Source organism: Brassica napus, chromosome A4 (assembly GCF_020379485.1).
Source record: "Brassica napus cultivar Da-Ae chromosome A4, Da-Ae, whole genome shotgun sequence".
Taxonomy (NCBI): domain Eukaryota; kingdom Viridiplantae; phylum Streptophyta; class Magnoliopsida; order Brassicales; family Brassicaceae; genus Brassica; species Brassica napus.
The window spans coordinates 2,060,060-2,083,298 of NC_063437.1; the positions used below are offsets into that span (position 1 = coordinate 2,060,060).

General features: G+C 32.6%; 5 protein-coding genes and 1 pseudogene across 7 annotated transcripts; all 6 read left to right on the forward strand.

Annotated features, from left to right (window-relative positions):
- The first annotated feature begins 1,620 nt into the window (after positions 1–1,620).
- On the forward strand, positions 1,621–3,489 carry LOC111214979 (protein STRICTOSIDINE SYNTHASE-LIKE 8). Its single transcript, XM_022717915.2, has 3 exons — positions 1,621–2,013; positions 2,276–2,530; positions 2,773–3,489. Exons 1-3 carry the CDS (start codon positions 1,727–1,729, stop codon positions 3,359–3,361), a joined length of 1,131 nt encoding a protein of 376 aa, XP_022573636.1. The 5' UTR covers positions 1,621–1,726; the 3' UTR covers positions 3,362–3,489.
- A 237-nt stretch (positions 3,490–3,726) lies between these two features.
- On the forward strand, positions 3,727–8,000 carry LOC111202437 (glutathione S-transferase T3-like). Of its 3 annotated transcripts, XM_048777928.1 has the most exons (5): positions 3,727–5,502; positions 5,694–5,888; positions 5,970–6,107; positions 6,213–6,281; positions 7,742–8,000. In XM_048777928.1, exons 2-4 carry the CDS (start codon positions 5,694–5,696, stop codon positions 6,270–6,272), a joined length of 393 nt encoding a protein of 130 aa, XP_048633885.1. In that variant the 5' UTR covers positions 3,727–5,502; the 3' UTR covers positions 6,273–6,281; positions 7,742–8,000. The 3 variants fall into 3 exon arrangements, with proteins under 3 accessions (XP_048633885.1, XP_048633884.1, XP_048633883.1); XM_048777927.1 differs by lacking the exons at positions 3,727–5,502; positions 5,694–5,888; positions 5,970–6,107; positions 6,213–6,281 and adding an exon at positions 6,300–7,548 and having other exon boundaries at positions 7,747–8,000; XM_048777926.1 differs by lacking the exons at positions 3,727–5,502; positions 5,694–5,888; positions 5,970–6,107; positions 6,213–6,281 and adding an exon at positions 6,307–7,548.
- A 639-nt stretch (positions 8,001–8,639) lies between these two features.
- Positions 8,640–10,629, forward strand: LOC125608080 (putative nuclease HARBI1). The gene has a single exon (XM_048777929.1). It carries the CDS (start codon positions 8,771–8,773, stop codon positions 10,037–10,039), a length of 1,269 nt encoding a protein of 422 aa, XP_048633886.1. The 5' UTR covers positions 8,640–8,770; the 3' UTR covers positions 10,040–10,629.
- A 226-nt stretch (positions 10,630–10,855) lies between these two features.
- LOC111214980 (protein STRICTOSIDINE SYNTHASE-LIKE 9-like) lies at positions 10,856–14,291 on the forward strand. The gene is made up of 3 exons (XM_022717916.2): positions 10,856–11,277; positions 12,983–13,237; positions 13,542–14,291. Exons 1-3 carry the CDS (start codon positions 10,994–10,996, stop codon positions 14,113–14,115), a joined length of 1,113 nt encoding a protein of 370 aa, XP_022573637.1. The 5' UTR covers positions 10,856–10,993; the 3' UTR covers positions 14,116–14,291.
- Positions 14,292–15,503: 1,212 nt separating this feature from the next.
- On the forward strand, positions 15,504–19,118 carry LOC111214981 (annotated as a pseudogene).
- Positions 19,119–20,209: 1,091 nt separating this feature from the next.
- On the forward strand, positions 20,210–22,011 carry LOC111215317 (transcription factor ORG2-like). The gene is made up of 2 exons (XM_022718779.2): positions 20,210–21,004; positions 21,092–22,011. Exons 1-2 carry the CDS (start codon positions 20,699–20,701, stop codon positions 21,539–21,541), a joined length of 756 nt encoding a protein of 251 aa, XP_022574500.1. The 5' UTR covers positions 20,210–20,698; the 3' UTR covers positions 21,542–22,011.
- Positions 22,012–23,239: the final 1,228 nt, after the last annotated feature.

The following is a 23,239-nucleotide window of genomic DNA, read 5'->3' on the forward strand; positions in this document are numbered from 1 at the left end:
TGTCGTTTTTAAAAATTCAAAATATAACATATACGAAAAAATCTAAATTTTATTTTTATAGCTAATTTGATTGTTTAATTTATTTTAATAATATAAAATTAAACAAAAAATGATGGAGGAGATATACATTGTTATCAAATCTTTATTATTAAACTCATTAATTGTCATATATATATTAGTCATTTATGGTAATTCCGTAGGTTTTATTTAAGGAAAGAAAATATCATATCATATCATTATATCATATAGTTTGACCAACTTATATATCTAACAACATATAAAAATCGAATGTGGACATACTTATTTTTCAATTAAATGTAATTGACTACCTAATTGAGTGCCACCTATGCATTGGGGCCTCTTTTAATTAATACAAAATTGAGGTTACATTTTTTCAAATGTTCCTCAATTAATATATAAGGGATTTCTATATTTCATTCTTTTGTTTTACAAATGTTTTACCATTTTGGTGAATATGGTTTAGGCAGATGTGCGTTCGTCCTTCTGCGCCAGAGTTGGAGCATGTGTGTGGAAGGCCATTAGGTTTGCGTTTCGATAAAAAAACCAGTGATCTTTACATAGCGGATGCCTATTTTGGCCTTCTTGTTGTGGACCTGCGGGTGGTTTAGCCAAACCCTTGGTTACAGAAGCTGAGGAGAAACCGTTTCTTTTCACTAATGGGACATTGATGAGCATGAAGACGTGATATACTTCACAGGTACAAGCACTAGAAACAAGGCAATTCTTGGCTGCTGTTTTGGACGTGGACAAGACAGGAAGGTTAATCAAGTAAAGAAGTGACGGTTTTACTTCAAGGCATTGCATTTGCCAACGGCGTGGCACTAAGTAAAGACCGGTAGCGGAAACAACCACTTGCAAGATCCTTAGGCTTTGGCTCCCTGGTCCAAACGCAGGAGCCCAAGCAGTGTTTGCTCCGCTTCCGGGTTTCCCAGACAACATCAGAAGAAACTCAAATGGAGAATTCTGGGTCGCTTAAGAAATGCCTTTTCGCGAAACTCTCACTCACTCAAGACTTGGTTCAGAGATTCGGTGCTGAGACTTCCAATCAGTGGAGGAAGACCTCATGCAACAGCTTTGAAGCTGAGTGAATCAGGAGAAGTTTTAGAGGTCTTTGAGGATAAAGAAGGAAAGAGATTGAGTTGAGAAAGATGGTAAAGCTTTGGATTGGTTCTGTTCTTATGCCTTTTTTTGGTGTTTATGATTTGAACTTTCTACATTGTCCAAACTTAATTGTATTTCCGTCGTTACAATTTTAATACATGTGAAACACGTTGTCTTACGATGCCTATGTGACATTGTTGTGCTGTGCAGGTTAACTCTGTTTTTATTAAAAGTTAGTGTCGGTAGTGTTTCCTATTTGGACAGTAACAAAAATGAGTCACTGGTCCCGTGTTCTGAGTAGTTTAGCATTATCGAGACTAGTGGCCTAGAAAAGATTGTAGGGTCAAAGATCAAGAAAGTTTTGTACAGAACAAGAAACAGTACAAAAGACACTTGGCACGTAAAGACAAAAGGTAGAACACTGATTGATACATATAAGCTTTTTTGGTTAGAGAGAATACTGATATGTATATGTGCAACGTGTGTAACGTGTGTTGTGTCCCAAACACTTGAAAAAATAATATCTGTTTTATCTATTTAACAGAGTAATCAAGTGCAGTATCATCATTCACATAACAACTTCTCCTAATTAAGAGACATAGAGATGCCGATTAGCCAGAGAGTTCTGAAGCAGGTTGCTGCCTTTCCGGTTGTCTTAGCCATCGTTTGCTATTTCTTCTGGCCATCAATCATCGCGCCGGACCACCTAAAGGGCTCGAAGGACATCCTCCAAGCGGCTAAGACCATTCCTCTCCCTGGTGATGGACCAGAGAGCTTAGAATTTGATTCACAAGGTGAAGGCCCTTACGTTGGCGTCACTGACGGTCGCATCCTCAAATGGCGCGGTGAAGAGCTAGGCTGGGTTGAGTTCGCCCACTCTTCTCCTCACAGGTTCAATGCCAACCTTCCTATGTTTTCATTGTTCTATGTTTAGTCGTTTAATAGATTTTGATCAATGTTCAAAAAATCATTTAGTAATTAAAGTTTTATAGGGGATTAGTGTATAGGTGGACGCTTATAGGCTGTCTAAACCGATTTTGAAAAAATCGTTTCGCTTTAAGACTAACTTATTTATGACCGATTTATTAGAACATTAATTTTCATTAACCTTGCTAATGAATCTGACCTCCTCCCCTTTTTTTGTTGAGTGAAGAGATAACTGTTCGAGGCATAAAGTAGTTCCAAGTTGTGGGAGACCATTGGGACTTAGCTTCCATAAGAAAACAGGAGATTTGTACTTCTGTGATGGTTACTTTGGGGTCATGAAGGTCGGACCAGAGGGAGGCTTGGCCGAGTTAGTTGTTGATGAAGCCGAAGGTCGCAAAGTCATGTTTGCGAACCAAATGGATATAGACCAAGAGGAAGACGTCTTCTACTTCAATGATAGCAGCGATAAATACCACTTCGAGTAATTAAAATACACCTTCGTTAATTTAAAGAGATTCACGGTCTTAATATTTTTTTATCGGGTTGGTAACATTCGCAAAACGTGAAAAATGAAAACATAAATAAAATGAATGATAAATAAGCTATAGAATAGATTAATAGAATGTGACATAGCTAATAAATCTAAAATGTTATCGTCAAAGAAAACATATATACATGTAACCAACTTGTGTATGTGTTTTGTTATGCTGTTTTGTTGGACAGGCAAGTGTTCTACGTGTATATGTCCGGGGAGAAGACGGGAAGAGTAATTAGATACGATATGAAGAAGAAAGAGGCCACAGTTGTAATGGACAAACTTCATTTACCTAATGGTTTAGCTCTAAGCAAGGACGGGTCGTTTGTACTCACCTGCGAAAGTGGTACAAATACTATCCACAGAATATGGGTCAAGGGTCCTAAAGCCGGGACCAACGAGGTTTTTGCAAAGATCCCGGGTCCTATGGACAATATCAGACGCACGCCTACGGGAGATTTTTGGGTCGCGTTGCACTCCAAGGACAGTTTGTTCACTCGTGTGTTTCTGAGTCACTCTTTGGTCGGAAAGTTTTTCATCAAGACGCTGAAGGTGGAGACTGTGGTTCATCTCATTAATGGAGGAAAACCTCATGGAATTGTTGTGAAACTCTCTGGAGAGACAGGAGAGATTCTTGAGACACTTGAGGACAGTGAAGGGAAGACGATGAAGTATGTTAGTGAAGCTTACGAGAGAGAAGATGGCAACTTATGGTTTGGGTCTGTGTATTGGCCGGCCGTTTGGGTGCTTGATAATTCTGTTTACGGTCTCAAATGAGTTAGCAAATGCAAACAAAAAGTAATAATTTGGTGGTATGATCTTCTTTTTTCTAACTTGTTAGAAGACATGCATCTTCCTTTGTACCTTCTTGTTGTTGTGTGAGTGGACTTTGATTTGTTGGTTTAGTTGAGTAGTTTAATGTAGTTTTGTGAGATTTTATAATTTTTGACATAAAACGAAAATTGTGTTGTGTTCGGCGTGACTATGTCTTCTAGAAATTTTGACAAAGTACTCGACGACAAGGGGAACATGATGCCCAAGAGTTGCTCGTCTTGATAAGAATCGCTAGTTCTCACGAGGCCCGAGTTGGTTTATTTGATTTGACTTTACATGATTTAATTTATATATTCGTTAAATAATATTCTAATTATTAATTTGTTTTTAAAAAATTTCATATAACGATTTACGATCATTTATGATGTACATCTTTTTTTTCTCAACCATTTATGATGTACATGAGTACATCTAGTTAGGGTTCTAGGTTGATTTTTTCTTTTTGCTAACATCCTAAGCACTACGTCTACTCTACTTGAACTGGCTTCTGATCTGAAGTTTGGTTTGATTATCCTGCTAAATGTGAATTAGTACTCAAGTTCAAAATGTAACTTATACTCTTGCCACTTTTTAAATTTAATGTACCAAAAGTTAACAAAAAAATTCTTTTAAATGTTAAAGCCTATCTTGAATTTTTTTTTAAACATTATTTAATCAGTGGCAGAAAACAATACATTCAAAATAATTAGTTATTAATCTTTTTCATAAGATGTGGACTTATTCAGCTCTTATCTATTTTTAAAAGATGTATGCTTAATTTATTTTCCACATATTTAAAATAGAATAAATTTTAATAACACATATACTATTTATGTAAGTATTAATTTTAAATAATTGCAAATTAATATATTTAATAAGTATAGTTAATATTTTTGAAGTTCGTAACTTATCATTATTAACTAATAAAAATGTATAAAATAAGACCTGTTCTGAAAAAAATATCTTTCTAATATAGAAGGATTAATATATATCAAAAATTAAACAAATTGTAATTAACAATGGAAATGGCCATTCGTCTAATTGTAAACTTGTAGTGGAGAAAGATTTATTCTTACTTTAATGTGATTCGTGTCGGTAAAAGATGTCCGAGGGTCCGGTGATGTGATCATGTGGAACAAGATGGAGCACCAGGCCTTTCCCTTTCCAAGCTTTAATTATTTTGCATGATTACTTCTCAAAATACTATAGTAGCTACGAAATTACAGTATTCCGACTAACCATACGTGTAGGTTGTCAAAAAGATATCATACTTTGTCTGCTCTTGGGTGTGTATCATATTGCATATGGAATTTGATATGCGCGAGAGGATTTGTATAAGTATATTATATAAGTTTTTTTTTCTATTTTGAATAATCATATCTTTCTGAATTTTCCTTAAGTTTATTTCTGTTTTTTTTTTTTGATAAAATGATAAATTTAAAATATTTGACCGACTACTATATTTTAAATAGATAGATATCAGAGCATCCATATAAAGAAAGTGAATTTCTTAACAAAAAAGTTATTTTAAAGAAAGAAAAAATATGAGAAAGAGGGTAAAAATGAAAAATCATTTTTCTTCTGAGAAACTCTTACTTATCTTAGAGAGATCACAATGCCCTTTACCATTCTTTGACGAGTTCATTTTTTGACATCAAAGTTAAATCAGATAATAAAATTGCCTAAAATGTTTATATAGTAATAGCGAGAAACTATTCTAGAAATACTTTTAGTGTTGATGTCCGTACTGCTTAGAGTTTAATCACGGTGTTAGACCATCCGCATCAGCGGTTTAAGAGGGGGTCATGGGCTCGGGATCTTAGGCCCGCGCAATTAAAAAAAAATGTAAAATGGGTATTTATCGCTGAACCGGGCCTTAGTTATGAACCCGTAAGACGCGAGGTCAAGCCACGCGTCACGCACGGATTGGCTGGTCGTTTCCGCGTTGACGTTGTGGAAAGACGGGATCTCGTGTGATTCCATTCATTTCTTTCCTCTCTCAAAAAAGCTAGGGTTTCATCCCTGCGGCGATCTTCGGTGCGACGGCGAATTCCGTAGCTTTTGGCCATCAAATCGACGACGGTCTCTGTTCTCGACGCTGTAAGGTGAATATATAGTTGATTAAATATGGATTAGAGTTGATTTGGGGGTTTTTTCGAATTGCGAATTGTGTGATTCAAAATCGATTTGGGGTTTTTTTTCTTAGGGTTCTTAATCGATAAGGGAGTTCGATTGAGAGTTCGTTTAATCATATTCCATCATTATTATGTGCTAATACTATCGATTTGTGGCACAGATGGATCCGGGTGAAGAGAAAAGAAATTCAAAGAGGCAAATCGATAACAACAACATGTTAGGGTTCGTGGCCGATTCAGAGTACGGGATTCCAAGAAAGTGTCCATGTGGTGGGAGAATTATTGATGAGGTTAGACGGAAGGACGAGTACGACACAAATCCGGGGAAGCGGTTCTTCACCTGCATACACCACGAGGTTATCTTTTTTCCGGTTTGATTATCGTTTATGGGTTTCATCAAGTACAAGTATCTGATATTTTTTAATGTTGTAACCAAGGCTGATGGGTTCCATTATCGTCAGCCTTGGGTGATAGGTGTGCAGGAGGAGATCGAGAGGTTGACTAAGCGGGTGGTGGAGGCTGAAGACGTCATGAGGGGGATGTGGAAAGTCACTAAACAGATTGAGACTCTGGAGGTTAGTGAACTTTCTTTGCTGTTTCATTCCTCTTACATGTTTGATTTTAGTTATGTACTTCTTTAAGCGTGACTAACACTATTTTTTTTATGTTTCCATGTCCAGGAACAGGTACAAATCCTCTCTGGACAGGTGGCTGACCTGGAGAAGGTTTGCTTCGAATGAAAAGCAAAGGTAAGAGTCGACATAACTGTAGAGGTTGTTTGCAATTGCTTGTTTGAAAAACTTGATTGCTTTATGTCTGTTCGAAATTGTTAATGTATATTTAAAAGTAGAACTAGAAGTAGAATTTTAAAAAACGAAGCTCATTTGTTTAACCGTGGAAAAAACCAACTTGAACACACAAATATATTAACACGTAACCAAACCTTAAACTACAACGATAACTAGATGTCTAAGTAGAACTTAAAAGTAGGTATCATTAATTATATTCTGGTTGTTGGTTGCTGTTATGAATGTTCGATAGTACTAAGCTGTAGTTAATTTTGGTGAGTGATTTGATGTGTAGTTACTGCTTGTAACAACTTCTAATGGCTTTTGTAATGAATGTTTGGTAGGTAGAGTTTGTTTAATTGTTCACACGTTAGTTTATAAACATAGCAAATCCGCCACTCCAAACACAGAAACATATAAACAACAAACCCAACCTAAACCACAATGGACCCTTTCTCCTTTAATCCTCCCGGGTTTGTTAACCTTTTAGCTTCGCAGAGGAGTCTACCAATAGACGTTGACTCTGCTGAGGCAGCTGCTATCTCTCCCGGGATAGTGAAACCAGTGGAAAGGAGAAAGTGGGTACGCAAAGAAGACCTCGTGCTCATCAGCGCTTGGTTGAACACGAGCAAAGATCCGATAGTCAGTAATGAGCAGAAGGCAGGAGCGTTTTGGAAGAGAATTGAAGAGTACTTCAACTCAAGCCCTCAGCTCATTGGCGCCGTTCCTAGAGAATGGAGTCAATGTAAGCAGAGGTGGGGAAGGGTAAATGAGCAGGTGTGCAAGTTTGTGGGATGCCACGAAGCGGCTTTGAAGGAGCAAGCCAGTGGCCAAAATGAGAATGATGTCATGAAGGCTGCCCATGACATCTTCTTAAATGACTATGGTGCCAAGTTCGTACTTGAGCATTGCTGGAGGGAGCTCAGGTTTGATCAGAAATGGCGATCTTTCTCCTGCTCCAAAGATGGTGGGAAGGAGAAACGGAAGGAAGCATGTCCGGAGGTGGTGGCTGACGATGCGGAGGTTAGGCCTCCGGGTGTTAAAGCGGCGAAACGCAAGAAGCACGGGAATGAACACGCTTATGATCAAGTTCAGAGTATGCTAGCTATGAAAAATAGCATTTCCAAACAGAAAATACTTGAGCGTCTCCTTGGCAAGAATGAAGACACACTTTCTGATGCAGAAGTGTGTCTTAAGAAAAAACTAATCTCGGAAATGATATGATTTGGTGAGTGCCTTGAATTTGCTTGAATATTAGAGGTCTAGATTCTGTTTAGGTTGATTGGCTTAGGTTGTGAATATGTTCTATATCTTTAATCTCTTTTCTTTACTTGATTGAATAATTGGGCTTGTTAACATGTTAAGCTTTATTGAATATCTTTTAGTGTACTTGCTTGAATCTGTTTGCTTTTCTTTTGCAGGACAGGGAGTGCAGGTGACGGTTTGGAGGTCACGGGTGTTGGAGCTCACGGGTGTTGGATGTTTGCTGGCTGTTTGTTTCACGGGTAGTTTGACTTTAGTCACGGGAAAGTGTACCATTTTGTTTCTGGGTACACATAATATGTAATATGTTCTGAACTTGTATCACGGATGCTCTTATCTCATTTTCTAAACTCTCTATATAATGTCGATGTATGAACTCTCTTTCTATGCACCTCTCTAAGAATAGCTTTCTATGCACCTGGCTTTCTATGCACCTCTCTATTTATGTATCTAAAAAGATAAACCTCTTCTCTTCTCCTCTATCACTCAGTCAAACGATGAAGCCATCTCCATCTCAGTAAAGACGCGCTCCATCTCCATCTCAGTAAAGACGCTCTCCATCTCAGTCAAACTGCCATACGGGCAACTCAAACACACAAACAAGGTAATGCCAAAAAATATATGATTATGAAAAATAAAAAGATTATGCAATATAAATGAAACAAATAATATAGGATTATGAAAAATAATTGATTAAGAAAAATTTAGAATTATGAAAATAAATGATTATGAAAAAATAGGATTAAGAAAAATTTATGATTATGAAAAAATAGGATTAAGAAAAATTTATGATTATGAAAAAAATAGGATTATGAAAAATAAATGATTATGAAAAAATAGGATTATGAAAAATAAATGATTATGAAAAAATAAATGATTAAGAAAAATAAATGATTAAGAAAAATTTAGGATTATGAAAAATATAGGATTATGAATAATAAATGATTAAGAAAAATTTATGATTATGAAAAAAATAGGATTAAGAAAAATTTATGATTATGAAAAAAATAGGATTATGAAAAATAAATGATTATGAAAAATAAATGATTATGAAAAATAAATGATTATGAAAAATACATGATTATGAAAAATAAAAATGATTAGGGAAAATATAAAAAAATTGATGGAGTTACAAACCCCCTACTTGCCTTTTGTAGGAAGGAAATCATAAATAAATTGCTTGACAAATGTCTTCCTCATCAAGTGATGAAGTTGATGAAGCTTTAGACGAAATAGTCGACCAAGTAGTTGACAATTTCATCGACGCAATAGTTGATGGTCAAGGCAACAAGCCGAGGAGACGAGCTTATATCGAAAGAGATCGGGAAGTAGGACACAATCAACTATGGAACGATTATTTCAAGGAAAATCCTACATACCCACCGGAAATGTTTAGGAGGCGTTTTCGAATGAACAAGCCATTGTTCCTTCGCATTGTCGAACGTATAAGTAATGAAGTTCCATACTTTCAGCAAAGACGAAATGCTCACGGAAGGAACGGGCTATCTGCACTTCAAAAGTGTACGGCAGCTATACGTATGCTGGCATATGGTCAATCGGGAGATACATATGACGAATATCTCCGACTTGGTGACAGTACATCACGTTTGTGTTTGGCAAATTTCACTGATGCAATAATACAATTGTTTGGAGAAGAGTATCTACGAAAACCTACAGCCGAGGATCTTCAACGCTTACTCGATGTTGGAGAGGTACGGGGGTTTCCGGGGATGATAGGCAGCATCGACTGCATGCATTGGGAGTGGAAAAACTGCCCAACGGCTTGGAAAGGTCAGTTCACACGTGGTTCAGGAAAACCGACAATTGTCTTAGAAGCCGTGGCATCACAAGATCTTTGGATATGGCACGCATTTTTCGGCTTACCAGGTACCCTCAACGATATCAATGTTCTTGATCGTTCACCTGTTTTTGATGACATCTTACATGGTCGAGCACCTAAAGTTAAGTTCAAGGTCAACAACCACACTTATCGTATGGCCTACTATCTTACTGACGGAATTTATCCAAACTGGTCAACATTTATCCAATCCATCCCACTTCCTCAAGGTCCTAAAGCCGAGAAATTTGCAGAAAAGCAAGAATCCGCCAGAAAAGATGTCGAACGGGCTTTTGGAGTATTGCAATCGAGGTTTGCAATTGTTAAAAACCCAGCTCTACAATGGGACAAGGAGAAGATAGGAAAGATCATGAGAACTTGTGTCATATTGCACAATATGATAGTAGAGAACGAACGACACGGATACGCTCAAATTGATACTTCTGAGTTCGAGTCAGGAGAATCAAGCAGAAGTTCGAGGGTGACTAGGAGAGAAAGTATTCATGTCGGTGATATGTTAGGCATGCGCAGAGAAGTTCGAGATCCAGAGAAGCATGCTCGTTTGAAAGCTGATTTAATGGAAAATATATGGCAGAAGTTCGGTGACGAAAATGAATAAATAAGTTATGTATGTTAGAAAAATTTCTCATTTATGTAATGTACTTTTAATGTATTGAATAAAATGTTTTCATAATTTTAATAATATGTTTTAATATTTCATTCATCTTTTCTGAATATTTTAAATTTTTTTTTAAAAAATTAATATTATTATTTTATTCCTATGAACTCCTTCTTCGGGTTCACTAATGCAGAAAACAGCATATCCGAGTTCATAACTGTTCATGGGCCCACGAAAAAATAATAAAAAATGTTGGTGAACCCCAAAGAGGGGTTCACCAATGCTCATGCTCTTAGTGCTCTATATATATAGGGTTTAAATTCCAGAAAAAAAATTATAAACACATATGTATATAGTTTGTCGAAGATTTTTGGGTATATTTTTCGTAGAACTGTATAATATGTGTCGAGATAATAACAGGTTGATTTGTATATTATAAAAGAATACCATTTAAATAACTATTCACAGTGTTGCATATATTTAAATTCAATTTGTTCATTCAAGATAATAGATAACCAGATAAGATCATATTCAAGAAAGATACACAAAACGCATTTCTCTTGCCATAGGATAAGACTTGTGTTTGACGTAACAAGAGAAATATACTCGTGGCTGTGCCTATGATTTGGACACTTTCCTTTCTTACCTCACGTTTCAAAATCAACAACCTTAATTAGTACAAAAGGGAACTTTTTCCTAAAAGTAAAAACGTTACATTGGATGATTCCACGTATGGATTTCATTCACGGCGTATTCATATTTTATAGCTGACACTTCGACAGAAATGGCAATACGTGTACATCGTTTCTGCATCCACACAACAAAGAAATATCTACACTCCTTTGTCCATTTTCGTCTGATTTATATAAATATTGTCACGTTGATCATGTAAGCTAATAACAGCTAGTGTTACACACGTCTCTTCAACCATCATATTCGTCTCTGGTGGAGAAAATGCCGATTAGTGAGAAACTTCCGACTTGGGCCGTTGTCCCGGCTGTTTTTGCCGTCTTTTCCGTAATTTCGTATCAGATCCTAATCGCGCCAGACAATTTGAACGGCACCAAAAATGTATTGTCGATGGCTAAGACCATACCACTTCCTGTCGATGGACCAGAGAGCATTGAGTGGGACCCGCAAGGAGGAGGTCCTTATGCTGCTGTTGTGGACGGCCGTATTCTCAAGTGGCGTGGAGATGGTCTCGGTTGGGTTGAGTTCGCATACACATCTCCTCACAGGTTTTTCTTAGTATTACAACGTTTATTAGAGCACATTAACACATGCATAGTGACTAAATAGTTTGAGGAAAACTAAACAATTTGTTTAATTATTTATTTTGTTTTCTTTAGAGGACTATGAGGATTTTACTGTATTGTGCCGGAGCCTTTTCATATTTTTCCTTCTATCCAATAAAATTAGAAAGAAATTTTTTTATATATTAATACTATTATTTGCGACATGATTTTTCGATTCTGAAATATTATATTAAAATTTAGAGTGGTTTAAATCAATGATATCTTTAGTAAATTTTTATATTAATAATGTTATATTTCTATGGTATATTAGATAACTGATTATAAATTAATTTAATAAAATTTTCAAAACTAAAATTATATATTTTTAAAAAGATAATTCGTATACATTATGCTGTTTGTCTATAAATACTATTTTTACTATCAAATTTAAAAATTAAAATGCAAATAATTTATAATTAAATATTAATCAAGAAAAAATATTGTATAAAGATATTTCTAAAATATTTATAATATGTGAGTGATTTAAAAAACAATTGACATAATAATAAACAAATATATGTTATTGAACAAAATTTGTTATATATAAATGATTTGATGTTTGATAACTTTTGAAAATATTAATAATAATTTACTAGAACTCGACTCATGTTCCCGAACGTAAAGTCATAAACCGCTGGTTACAGCGGCGGATGTAGAGCCTACAAGGGTGGGGCATCTTCCCCCTATGAGTTTTTTTTATAAAAGTTTTTCTTTACTAAATTATAATGAATTTTGAAGAAATTGAATAAATTTGCCTCCCATAAAACCTCAAACCTAGGGTTAAGTATGCCTCATTTGTAAGTTTGAAAATTTTGCCCCCTATTATAAAACTTTCTAGATCCGCCACTGGCTGGTTATATAAAAAATTCTATGTATATTTTTTATGTTTTGTAATTTATATATAGAATAGAATATATTATTTTATAATGTATATGTTTGATAATAAAAAAAATTATTTGTACATAATATTATATTAAAAATTTTTATAACTTGATGCAATTTGATATAATTGTACTATTCTTATATTAACCTGTTGTTTTCTTGTTAATTTATTTTAAGATGAAAAAACATACTAAATTTTTTAATTTTTTGCATTAGTTTTCTATGAATTATTATTTATTTTATGATAATTTGTTTCTTAAAATATTGAACTCTGGAATTTTTTATATTTGACTAAACTAAATAGGATAATACTACATTTAAAAATTGTTTTATATAATATATACTATATATTTCAGTTTGTGCTTTTATTTTCACCACAAAAAACAACAATCAATGTAATTAATTAATTTAGATTAATTTTTAATGCTGTGGCAGAATCTAGAATCTGTAATATAAATACAAAAAGAAGCACTTAATTAATTTTAAATGTAAAGGCTAAATGTGTAAATAATAGGAAGTATTTAATCTGCTATTTATGTTTTTAAACAATTCTCATTTATATTTTTATACATGTTTCCAAACAGTACTAAAAAGTATTCCAGTTTTAATAATTTAGATTATGTTAATTTTTGAATGAATTAAACATAAATCGATAAGTATTCGTAAGAAATCGCATGTGCGGAAAACAGTATATATATGTTTACAGTTTACACTATGGAAGTTTTTTATAATAATAACAATGATATATTATCCATGTTGTACGTAGAGGGAACTGTTCGCGGCATGAAGTGGTACCTACATGTGGAAGGCCACTAGGACTTAGTTTCGAGAAGAAAACAGGAGACTTGTACATATGTGATGGTTACCTCGGGGTCATGAAGGTCGGGCCAGAAGGAGGCTTGGCTGAGTTGGTAGTGGACCAGGCTGAAGGTCGAAAAGTAATGTTTGCGAACCAGATGGATATTGACGAAGAGGAAGATGTCTTCTACTTCAATGACAGTAGTGACAAGTATCATTTCAGGTATATTTTAGGCTTTACCAAACTTATATATGCCCTTAGGATCAACCAATTTTCAAAAAGTTTTTAATGTTTTAATGTTTAAGCTTTACTTAACATTTTAATGTGTTTTTTTCTCCAGTGAAACACAAATTTTAGCAGTTTAAATTTTTCTTTTTCAAGTTATAAATAACAAATAAATGGATAGAAGTTGTAGGGTGTTTCCGGTTACATTTTAACATATATTTTAATGTATAAATGCTAACGCAGAAAAATTAGCGTTTGAACAATCTAAATTTTAAATCTAACTGTGATTTTTGTTGGTCAGGGATGTATTTTACGTGATTGTCAACGGTGAGCGGCCAGGAAGAGTGATCAGATACAATAAGAAGACGAAAGAGGCCAAGGTTGTCATGGACAATCTCCGTTGTAACAACGGTTTGGCTCTAAACAAAGATAGATCTTTCTTAATCTCATGTGAGTCTGCCACTGGCCTTGTCCATCGATATTGGATCAAAGGTCCTAAAGCTGGGACTCGTGACATCTTCGCCAAGGTTCCTGGTTATCCTGACAACATCCGTTTGACACCCACTGGTGATTTTTGGATTGGTATACACTGTAAGAAAAACTTACTAGGAAGACTGGTCGTGAATAATCAGTGGTTAGGGAAGTTGGTTGAAAAGACTGTGAAGTTAGAGTTATTGATTGGGTTAGTGAACGGGTTTAAGCCGCATGGGGTGGCCGTGAAGATCTCCGGGGAGACGGGAGAGATAGTGGAGATACTTGAGGACAAAGAAGGGAAGACAATGCAGTATGTGAGTGAGGCTTATGAGAGAGATGATGGTAAGATATGGTTTGGGTCCGTTTTCACGCCTGCCGTATGGGTTCTTGATCGCAAGTGAGTGATTCCCATTTGTTGTATGTACGTAGTCATGTTTTGTAAGTTAAGTGTCTCTTGTTTGTTGCTTGTATTTAAAAATATAGACATGCTTGTAGAGTGGATGCATCCACTGTATCATGTACAGTTTCAATAACTAAATACTTCTGGAGGGAAAATGAGTACTTTATTCCCCAAGTATTTGAAATCGACAGTTTTAATATTCAAGTATTGCTCGCGCAGAATTATTTCCCAACTAATAGTTGGCTGCGCGAAATTGAGAACATAATAGTCAACCATTAACTAATGAACGGAAAAATAACGGTTTCGTTAATTTTTTAACAGTTAAATATTATAATCATAGTTTTGCACATTCAGTGATTAGTTAAGGAATAAATATGCGCATATCATATTTATGTATTTAATTTTTCGATTGAAAATACTTGAAAAAATAAAAGGAACAATCTTTTTTAGACACTTGTATAAACTACTATAGACAATTATATATTGTAAATTAGAAATACAGTGCAAATGTAGTTATCTTAAAAACTAAATTTTTTTTCAGGTTTTAACTAGGAATTATTTTATAAATCATCTAAAATGATTTTATAAACATGAAGTACATCAACGATACAATGTAACTATAGTTGTTTTGTATTGTTTTATATGTCATTGTAAAAACTCAACAATCGCTTTCAGAAAAGTTAATATCTAGTATAATGATTTTAATTTATATTGAAAATATTTTTAATTATGTTTTTCTTAAAGAAAATTAATGTTCGTGATTTTCAATCTTATAAAGAATATAAAAGGTGAGTTTTTAATTTCTCAAGTATTTTCAATCGGTAAATTAAATATTCAAGTATTATATGCGCATATTTATTCTCCTACTAATCTTTGAGTGCGCAAAATTATGATTCAAATATTTAACCACCGTCTCTCAGTTAATAGTTGACTATTTTGTGCAGTCAACTGTTAGTTGGGGAATAATTCTGCGCGAGCAATACTTGAGTATTAAAATTGCCAATTTCAAATACTTGGGGAATAATATGCCCGTGTTTTCAGCAATATTATTATTAATTGTGACTGGACATAGCTCTCGTGTGGTACGTAGTAAGGGTGGGCACTTTACCCGATACCCGAAGTCACATCCGAACCCGACCCGAAAAACCCGAACCGAAGTAGCAAAATACCCGAACGGGTTAAGTTAGGAGAGATTGAATATCCGAACCCGAACATGAGATATCCGAATCCGAATGGATATCTGAAGATAACCGAACATATATATACTTACCCTTATATTTCTAGTTTACATCTCTTATTTAAAAAAAATATATATATTGATGTTACACATTCTTTAAGATCATAAGTATATATAATTATGGAGAAAATTATTTGATATTCAATTAAAATGAATGTCAATTTTTTTGTTTCATGTATTAACAAAAGTTACATTCAAAGTTTAAAAACAATACCCAAATTAATATCTATTTTGTTTTTGAAATATTATCTCCAAACTTATTAATCATTCAATCTATAAAAATAAAAAAATCAGTTAAATGAAATTTACATTTTTAAATACAAGAAACTTAAAAAATGGAAAAAACTAATTTTTTTTCTTTTAAAATCTATATATCCTAACCTGATTCAAAATAACTGAAACCGACCCGAAGTACAGAAATACCCGAACGGATTCTCTATCCCTATACCGAAATACCCGAATATGTTTTCTATTCCTATACCGAAATACCCGAAAATCCGAAATATTCGTCCCGACCCCGAACATGTATCCGAATGCCCACCCCTAGTACATAACTCTGGCGTGTGCCCACTAACGTCCGGAGATCCAAATATTTCTCTTTATAGTATCAGTAAGTCGTATAACACTTCGGAAACACTTATTATATAGTTTCTTAAATTTTATTTAACAATAGAGATTTATTTGTTTATTTTATCCTATTATCCGGACATAAATATATTCTACAATTATTTCTCCACCTATAGTTAAGGGAAGTCCCAGCTTCAAGAGAAAACATAATCTTTAGAACTTGTCATTAATCAAGTGCCAGTATCAACGTCGTTTATGGCAAGCTTGTTGGAGCTTTCAATTCAGGGATAAAAGTGAAGATCTTCCAAGGATTTCTTCACATTGAGCAAGCCTCTCCCACCAACATCATATCTTCTGTTTTAATGTACTCTTTGTTGTTCATCTTATCGTCGACTATGGCTCCTGTTGTAACCACTTAGACTTTTGAGTTTTAATATATTTCGTTTTACAAAAAAAAAGAACTTGTCATTAATCAAACAATAATGTGTGCATTAGTCCCTCCAGTGTTCCCAAACTTTGGGTGGCCATCGACAGGAGAGTACGAGAATTACTACCGTCGACAGGAGAGCCCGAGAGAACCTCGACGACTTTACGTTTCTTGATTTTCCGGCACTAGAGACATATGGAATGGAACATCAGGAGATTCAGGAAATTTTGGGGGTCTCTGTTCCGTCCGAGGGGAATGGGGTTGTAACCAAGAAGCTTAATCACAATGCTAGTGAGCGTGACCGTCACAAGAAGATCAAGTCTTTGTTCTCATCTCTCCGTTCATGTCTTCCAGCTTCTGATCCGGTAAGTAGCTACTCCGCTATAACGTATATTAATCAGAGCCGTGCTCAGGCTTTTGAAAAAGGCATTTGCCTAGGACTCCCAAATTTTGTAGAAATTTTAGGATCCCAAATTACAAAAAAAAAAAACTTTTACATGGTAGTTAACATATTCTTTTAGTTAAATTTTTATTTTTATTTGAATTTAAATTAGACTTCTGTTTAAAGTAACTAGGTTTGTGATCATTTTTTTTATATTTTAAATAAAAGTATAAAGATTCTACTTCTAAAAAACTGTAAATATTTAATCACATTGGTCTTTTCTTTTATATGATATGAGTTAGATTTATTTTATATATTTATGAGAATTTGATAAAGAAAATATAATATTTTCAATATATAGTTTATTATAGTTAATTTAAATGCTAAGATTTACATTTTTGACAGCTACTAATATTTCAATCAAAAATTTATATCTTTGTATTTATATTACAAATTCATACTTTTTGTTCATGATTTAAAAATTTTATAAATAAAATTTTGGTAAAGAAAATTTAGAAAACGTTTATGTAATAATTCAAAACTTTTGAGTGTTATACATATATATATATATATATGTATATATATTATTAAAAATATGTCATGTAAAATATATTTTTAAACTAACCTCGGGCCTCCGAAAACGTTCGCACGGCACTGCTATTAATCAGTTTCACCTCAAAACCGATTAACAATAATGAGATAATTAGTCTGCTCATTACATTATTTTTATGTGATATTTATAAAACGCTTGTCCATGCATCTAATACCATTTAGAGGAAGAACATTAAATTAACTCTTTTTTTCTTTAATTACTTTCTTGCAGAAGAAGCTAAGTATTCCTCAGACGGTTTCTCGGAGCTTGAGTACATACCGGAGCTACAAGAAGAAGTAAAGAAGTTAATAAAAAAGAAGGAACTCTTGGTGCGTGTATCAGGTCAAAGAGCCATTGAACATTACGTTGAGCCGCAACCAAAGACCGACGTTGCACGTTACGTCTCAACCATTTCTGCAACCAAGCTAGGAGACAACGAAGTGATGGTCCAGATCTCATCGTCCAAGATTCATAATTTTTCGATATCTAATGTGTTGAGTGGGTTAGAAGAAGATGGGTTTTGTTCTTATGGATATTTCATCTTCAAGGTCTCAAGGAGAAAGACTCTTCTACACTTTGCATCTTCAAATGGGAAATAAAGAAAATCACAAACTGACGTGCGAAGAGCTAAGCCAGAGAATGTTGTACTTGTATGAGGAATGTGGAAACTCGTTTAGATGATAATTTGTTCTTGTTTCTTTTAGTTATGTCATCCGCTGAACATCTAACATTCATGTAGTCAACTTGTTTCGTTTATTTTTCTTGTCGAAGTCAATGATCGACATTTACATGCTACTGAATATACACTAATTACTATGAAATTCATGTTACCACTGAAAACTTTTAATTTTTATCTAGACTTTTTTCTTTGGGTTCCCAACCTTTTGTTGTCTTCTACTCTTTGTTTATGTATTTTTTTTTTATTATTTACATATTGTTAACAGTTAGTTGTGTATTGTGTATTAATAAAATCAACAAAGACAAAAGTGGTCCTTATAATAACTGTATCACTAATATGATATTATGTACAATATTATAAAAAGTTACCATTTTTTCTTTGAGAAAAATATAGAATTTTGTTATATACTAAATGCTTGGCTCTATCAGGTGCAGGTGATAATAGATGGTCCAGCCATTAGAGTACATGAAAAAAGAGAAGGCATGGTTATCCATTGATCTTGGAGTTTATATATAAAGAAGTGCACATTGGCCAGGTTAGGAGACATTAGAATACATGATAAAATAGAAGTCATGATTATCCATTGATCTTGGAGTTTATATATATATAGAGAAGTACACATTAGCCAGATTGCAAAACTACAAGAAAACAAATAATAAAAAAGTAACATTCTCATCTTTAACAGAAAAAGACGATCTAACAAATGTCTTGGCAAATGAATACTTAATGTGTTTTTTCTTAAACAAATTTATTGTATTTTTTTGTTGCAACATATACTAATTAATTTTGTATAGTTGTCTCCCTTCTTATTTTTCATTTTTTTTATTTTTATTGTTTTACAATTTAAAACTTTTATTTTCAGTTTTTGGCTTTGCTAAAAATATAAATTTACAGGATCATAATTGTAGCTTCCGGAGTAATCTAATGCAGGTCACAATAAGAATCTATGAAACCTCATTGATTCACATTTACAATTTTCTGTTCTTGAAAGAGTAACTAAACCAGAACATCCCTTATATATTAAAAGAGAAGCATTACAACATATTTTCTAACCACATGTCATCACCACAATCATTCTTAGAATTCTTAGAAAAATATGTTGGTCCATATAAATATATAATAAGCGTTTTATTAAACTAACCATAAATTAATCATAAATGTTCTTCATTGTTTTCTTAAATAAAATTCACGGAATTACCTAATGTGGCTAAAGTATACATGACAATTAATGATTTTGAATAATAAAGATTTGATAAAAATTAGTCTATTCTCTATCATTTTTTAAAAATTTTAACTTATTAAAATACTAAACAACCACATTAACTATATAATAAAAATTTTTGATTTTTCGTATATGTTATATTTTGAAATTTTAAAAACGAATAAAAATGACTAAAATTGTTAAAAATCTCACATTGAAATTTTTGTGATCCATGGTTTAAAATTTCTATTATAACAAGATACAAATGATTATGAAATTACATAAGTATGAAGTCTCATTTAATAAATATTATATATATATATGTATATTAATATTTTTTAAAATAAATTATATACCATATAAAATACATAATGTATTTTAATTTCGAAATTTGCTTTGATTTTTTTGGATAAACATTTTGAACAATTATTGACAACTTAATATTTAGATTTTAAACTTTGCATTGAATGTTTTTAAATTTATAAATTACTAAAACTATTAAACACCCAACAAATTTTTTTATTGTTATCAGTGATTTAAGATTTTTGTTATAAAGAAATACAAATGATCAAAAATAATATGAATATAAAATATTTTATATTAAAAATATACTATATATCTATGTTAATATCATTTAAACTTAATTTTATACTATATAAAATAGAAAAAAGTGTTTGTCTGGATTAATAAAATTTATTTAAGTATGTGTACCAATTTAATTATATACGTAATAATTCCTAAATTTTTACTTATTCAATATATATTTATTATTTCATAATATGTAAAAAATATATAATACTTAAAAATAATTTATATATAATATTCATTCCGCGCAAGGCGCGGATCTTAACCTAGTATTTTTTATTTTTTTTGTCAACAAACCAGTTTACCACAGTATTTATAAACAATGGCTTTGTATTAAATACCGAGACCGTATTTAATTAAGATAATTAAAGCTATTAAAAATTGAAATGCTTATGTATAGGCTTACGACATCAAGATGCTTATTATAAGATTTTTCAGAAATAGGGTTAAAACAACCAAATGTCTGGGATGATGAAGCCAAAATCATCTTCCACCTGATTACCACACGCCTCCAACAGTATCTTATGCTGACTCATACTTCAGTATGTAAATAATAATGTTACTATAGTTTTGATATGCCTCTTCAATTCCCGCTTATTATTTCCAAGGAAGGATTACTGGACCTAGTGCATGCGTGGAACATAAGCTCTCGAACGTGCCAAACTGTGTCCTACCGCTACCGAGACCTACATATTTATCATTATAGTAAATATAAGTATAACGCATAACAATATAGTCTGAACGAATCAAATTACAACTTTATTATATAGTTTGTCAATTAATATCTAACAACATAAATTTATTTTTTAAATCCTTTATCCGCTATATAATCGGGAGACAATTTTATTCCAGCCAAAAGCACAGCTTCGATAGAAAACATAAGCTATAAACTTGTCTCTTATTAAGCAAAGAAAATGTGTGCATTGGTCCCTCCATTGTTCCGAAACTTCGGTTGGTCGTTGACGGGAGAGTACGAGAGCTACTACGGTGGTGGAGATCACCTCACCAACGGCACAATTTTTGATTTTCCGGAGACTTTTGGAGTGGTTCATCAACAGAACAGATTATGGGTTTCTGTTTCGTCAGAAGGAATTGGAATAGACAAGAATCCGGTTGTAACCAAGAAGCTTAAACACAATGCAAGCGAGCGTGACCGTCGCAAGAAGATAAACTCTTTGTTCTCATCTCTGCGTTCATGTCTTCCAGCCTCTGATCAGTCGGTAAGTAGCTACTCTGATAAGTCATATATGTCTGTATTATTTAGAGGAAGAATATTAAACTAACACTTTTTCTTTACTTTCTTGCAGAAGAAGTTAAGTATTCCTCAAACAGTTTCGAGGAGCTTGAAGTACATACCAGAGCTGCAAGAGGAAGTGAAGAAGCTAATACAAAAGAAGGAAGAATTTTTGGTGCGAGTATCGGGTCAAAGAGACATTGAACATCACGTTAAGCAGCAACCAAAGGTGGTTGCGCGTTATGTCTCGACTGTGTCTGTGACTAGGCTTGGAGACAACAAAGTGATGGTCCAAATCTCATCGTCCAAGATTCATAGCTTTTCGATATCTAATGTGTTAAGTGGGTTAGAAGAAGATGGGTTTGTTCTTGTGGATGTTTCATCCCCAAGGTCTCATGATGAAAGGCTTTTCTACACTTTGCATCTTCAAATGGGATATATTGATTACAAGATGAATTGCACAGAATTAAGTCAGAGGATTTTGTATTTGTACGAGGAATGTGGGAACTCATTTAGAAGATAACTTGTTTTGTTTCTTTTCGTTATGTCGTTCCTTTCTCTTGAACATCGAACATTCTTGATCCCTGAGCATTGTAATTGAGTTGTTTCGGTTTACTATGCAAATAATATTACAGAATTAAAATTTTAATTCTTTTTATTTACTTCGACTCAACATTACTGGTAATATACTCTTGTTTGGAAATTTCGCTAGGTGTTGTACATAACTTGAATAGGCCTACTGAATGGTGAAAATATCAAAAATTATCAGAGATTTATTTTTGCCAGCACATGCGCGCATAATTCTCTTATTACTTTTTAATAAATATATATTAGTTTAAAAATTGAAATTTTAATTCAAATATTAAATTTATACTATTTTATGAATCTTTTAGTTTCTTAATTTTACTTTTACTGATTTAAAACATTATTTTGGATAAAACATTAATATATTAATTTAAAATATGTTGTTATCTAATTAAATAAACATATATCTAATTGTTAATATAAAGTGATGTTATCAGACAAAATGTAAGGCTATGAATATGATGCAGTGCAAAAGCACAAGAAACACAAGAGGAATAGTCTTCAGTTTTATCTGCACTTTTTGTTTATTCATCATTAATATGCAGAACAAAAAGAAAATAATATAATATTTTGTAAACTGTTTGTAAATAATTTTATATGTAAAAATAAAATTGTCCCGCAAACATAGCAAAAACATATATTTTTACTTGACATATTCATAAATTTAACATAATTTTCTGTATAAATATTTATTTAGCTACACTAAATAATCTTATGTAATATTTAAATAAATAGAAAAACATATATGGCTGGTTTGATTTTTCTTATTGATAATAATTAACATAAATAGAATAAATAACATTTATTTGCAAAAATTAAATTTCATCTTATAAGATTTTTATAGAAATCAGTTAAATGAATTCATGAATTTTATTAATTGATTATATATATATTTATAAATTTAAATAGTTATTTTATTATCATTCATATTTTAGACAATGAAATATCATATATCATTTCTTTTTTTTCCATCATACATACATGTATATATATATTATAAGACATTCATGTATTTTATCCTTTGTTTAACTGGTTTTTCATATTTCAGGTTATATATATCCCCAAAAATAATTGAAAAATAAAAGTACATTTTCAATTTGTTTCTTAAGTGAATTATAAATTTTTTTAATATGTTAAAAATAAGATATTTGGAGTTTAGACAAGGAAAACTTATACTCCCTCTGTTTTTATTTGTAGGTAGTTTAACATAAAAGCACGCAGATTAAGACTTCTTAACTTTTTAGAAATCAGCAAAGAAAACACGTTGCTTTATCTATAACACATTTATTTTGTCTGGAATAAATGTTGTTATGGTCACGTATCAATTTATTTTTATGATTTATTGTCTTCTTATGAGGTACATTAATTATTTCAAAACATCAAAACAAAACATACATAGAATAGAAATAAAAACAAAGATTAAAAAAACTTAGGACAATTAATCTTCAATATAGCCAATATAGTGTCTTCAATTTCTCTGTCGGGATGAAGCTCTCCAATATCATAATGCATCTTATTCAAGTCAAATGGCCGAGTGAACATCTGCAAGTTTGATTGTGTTTTGTTGATGTTTTGAACATTTTCTGTTTTGTTTTCTTTTTGATCTTTTTCATCTTCTTGTTCCATTATTTTCTGA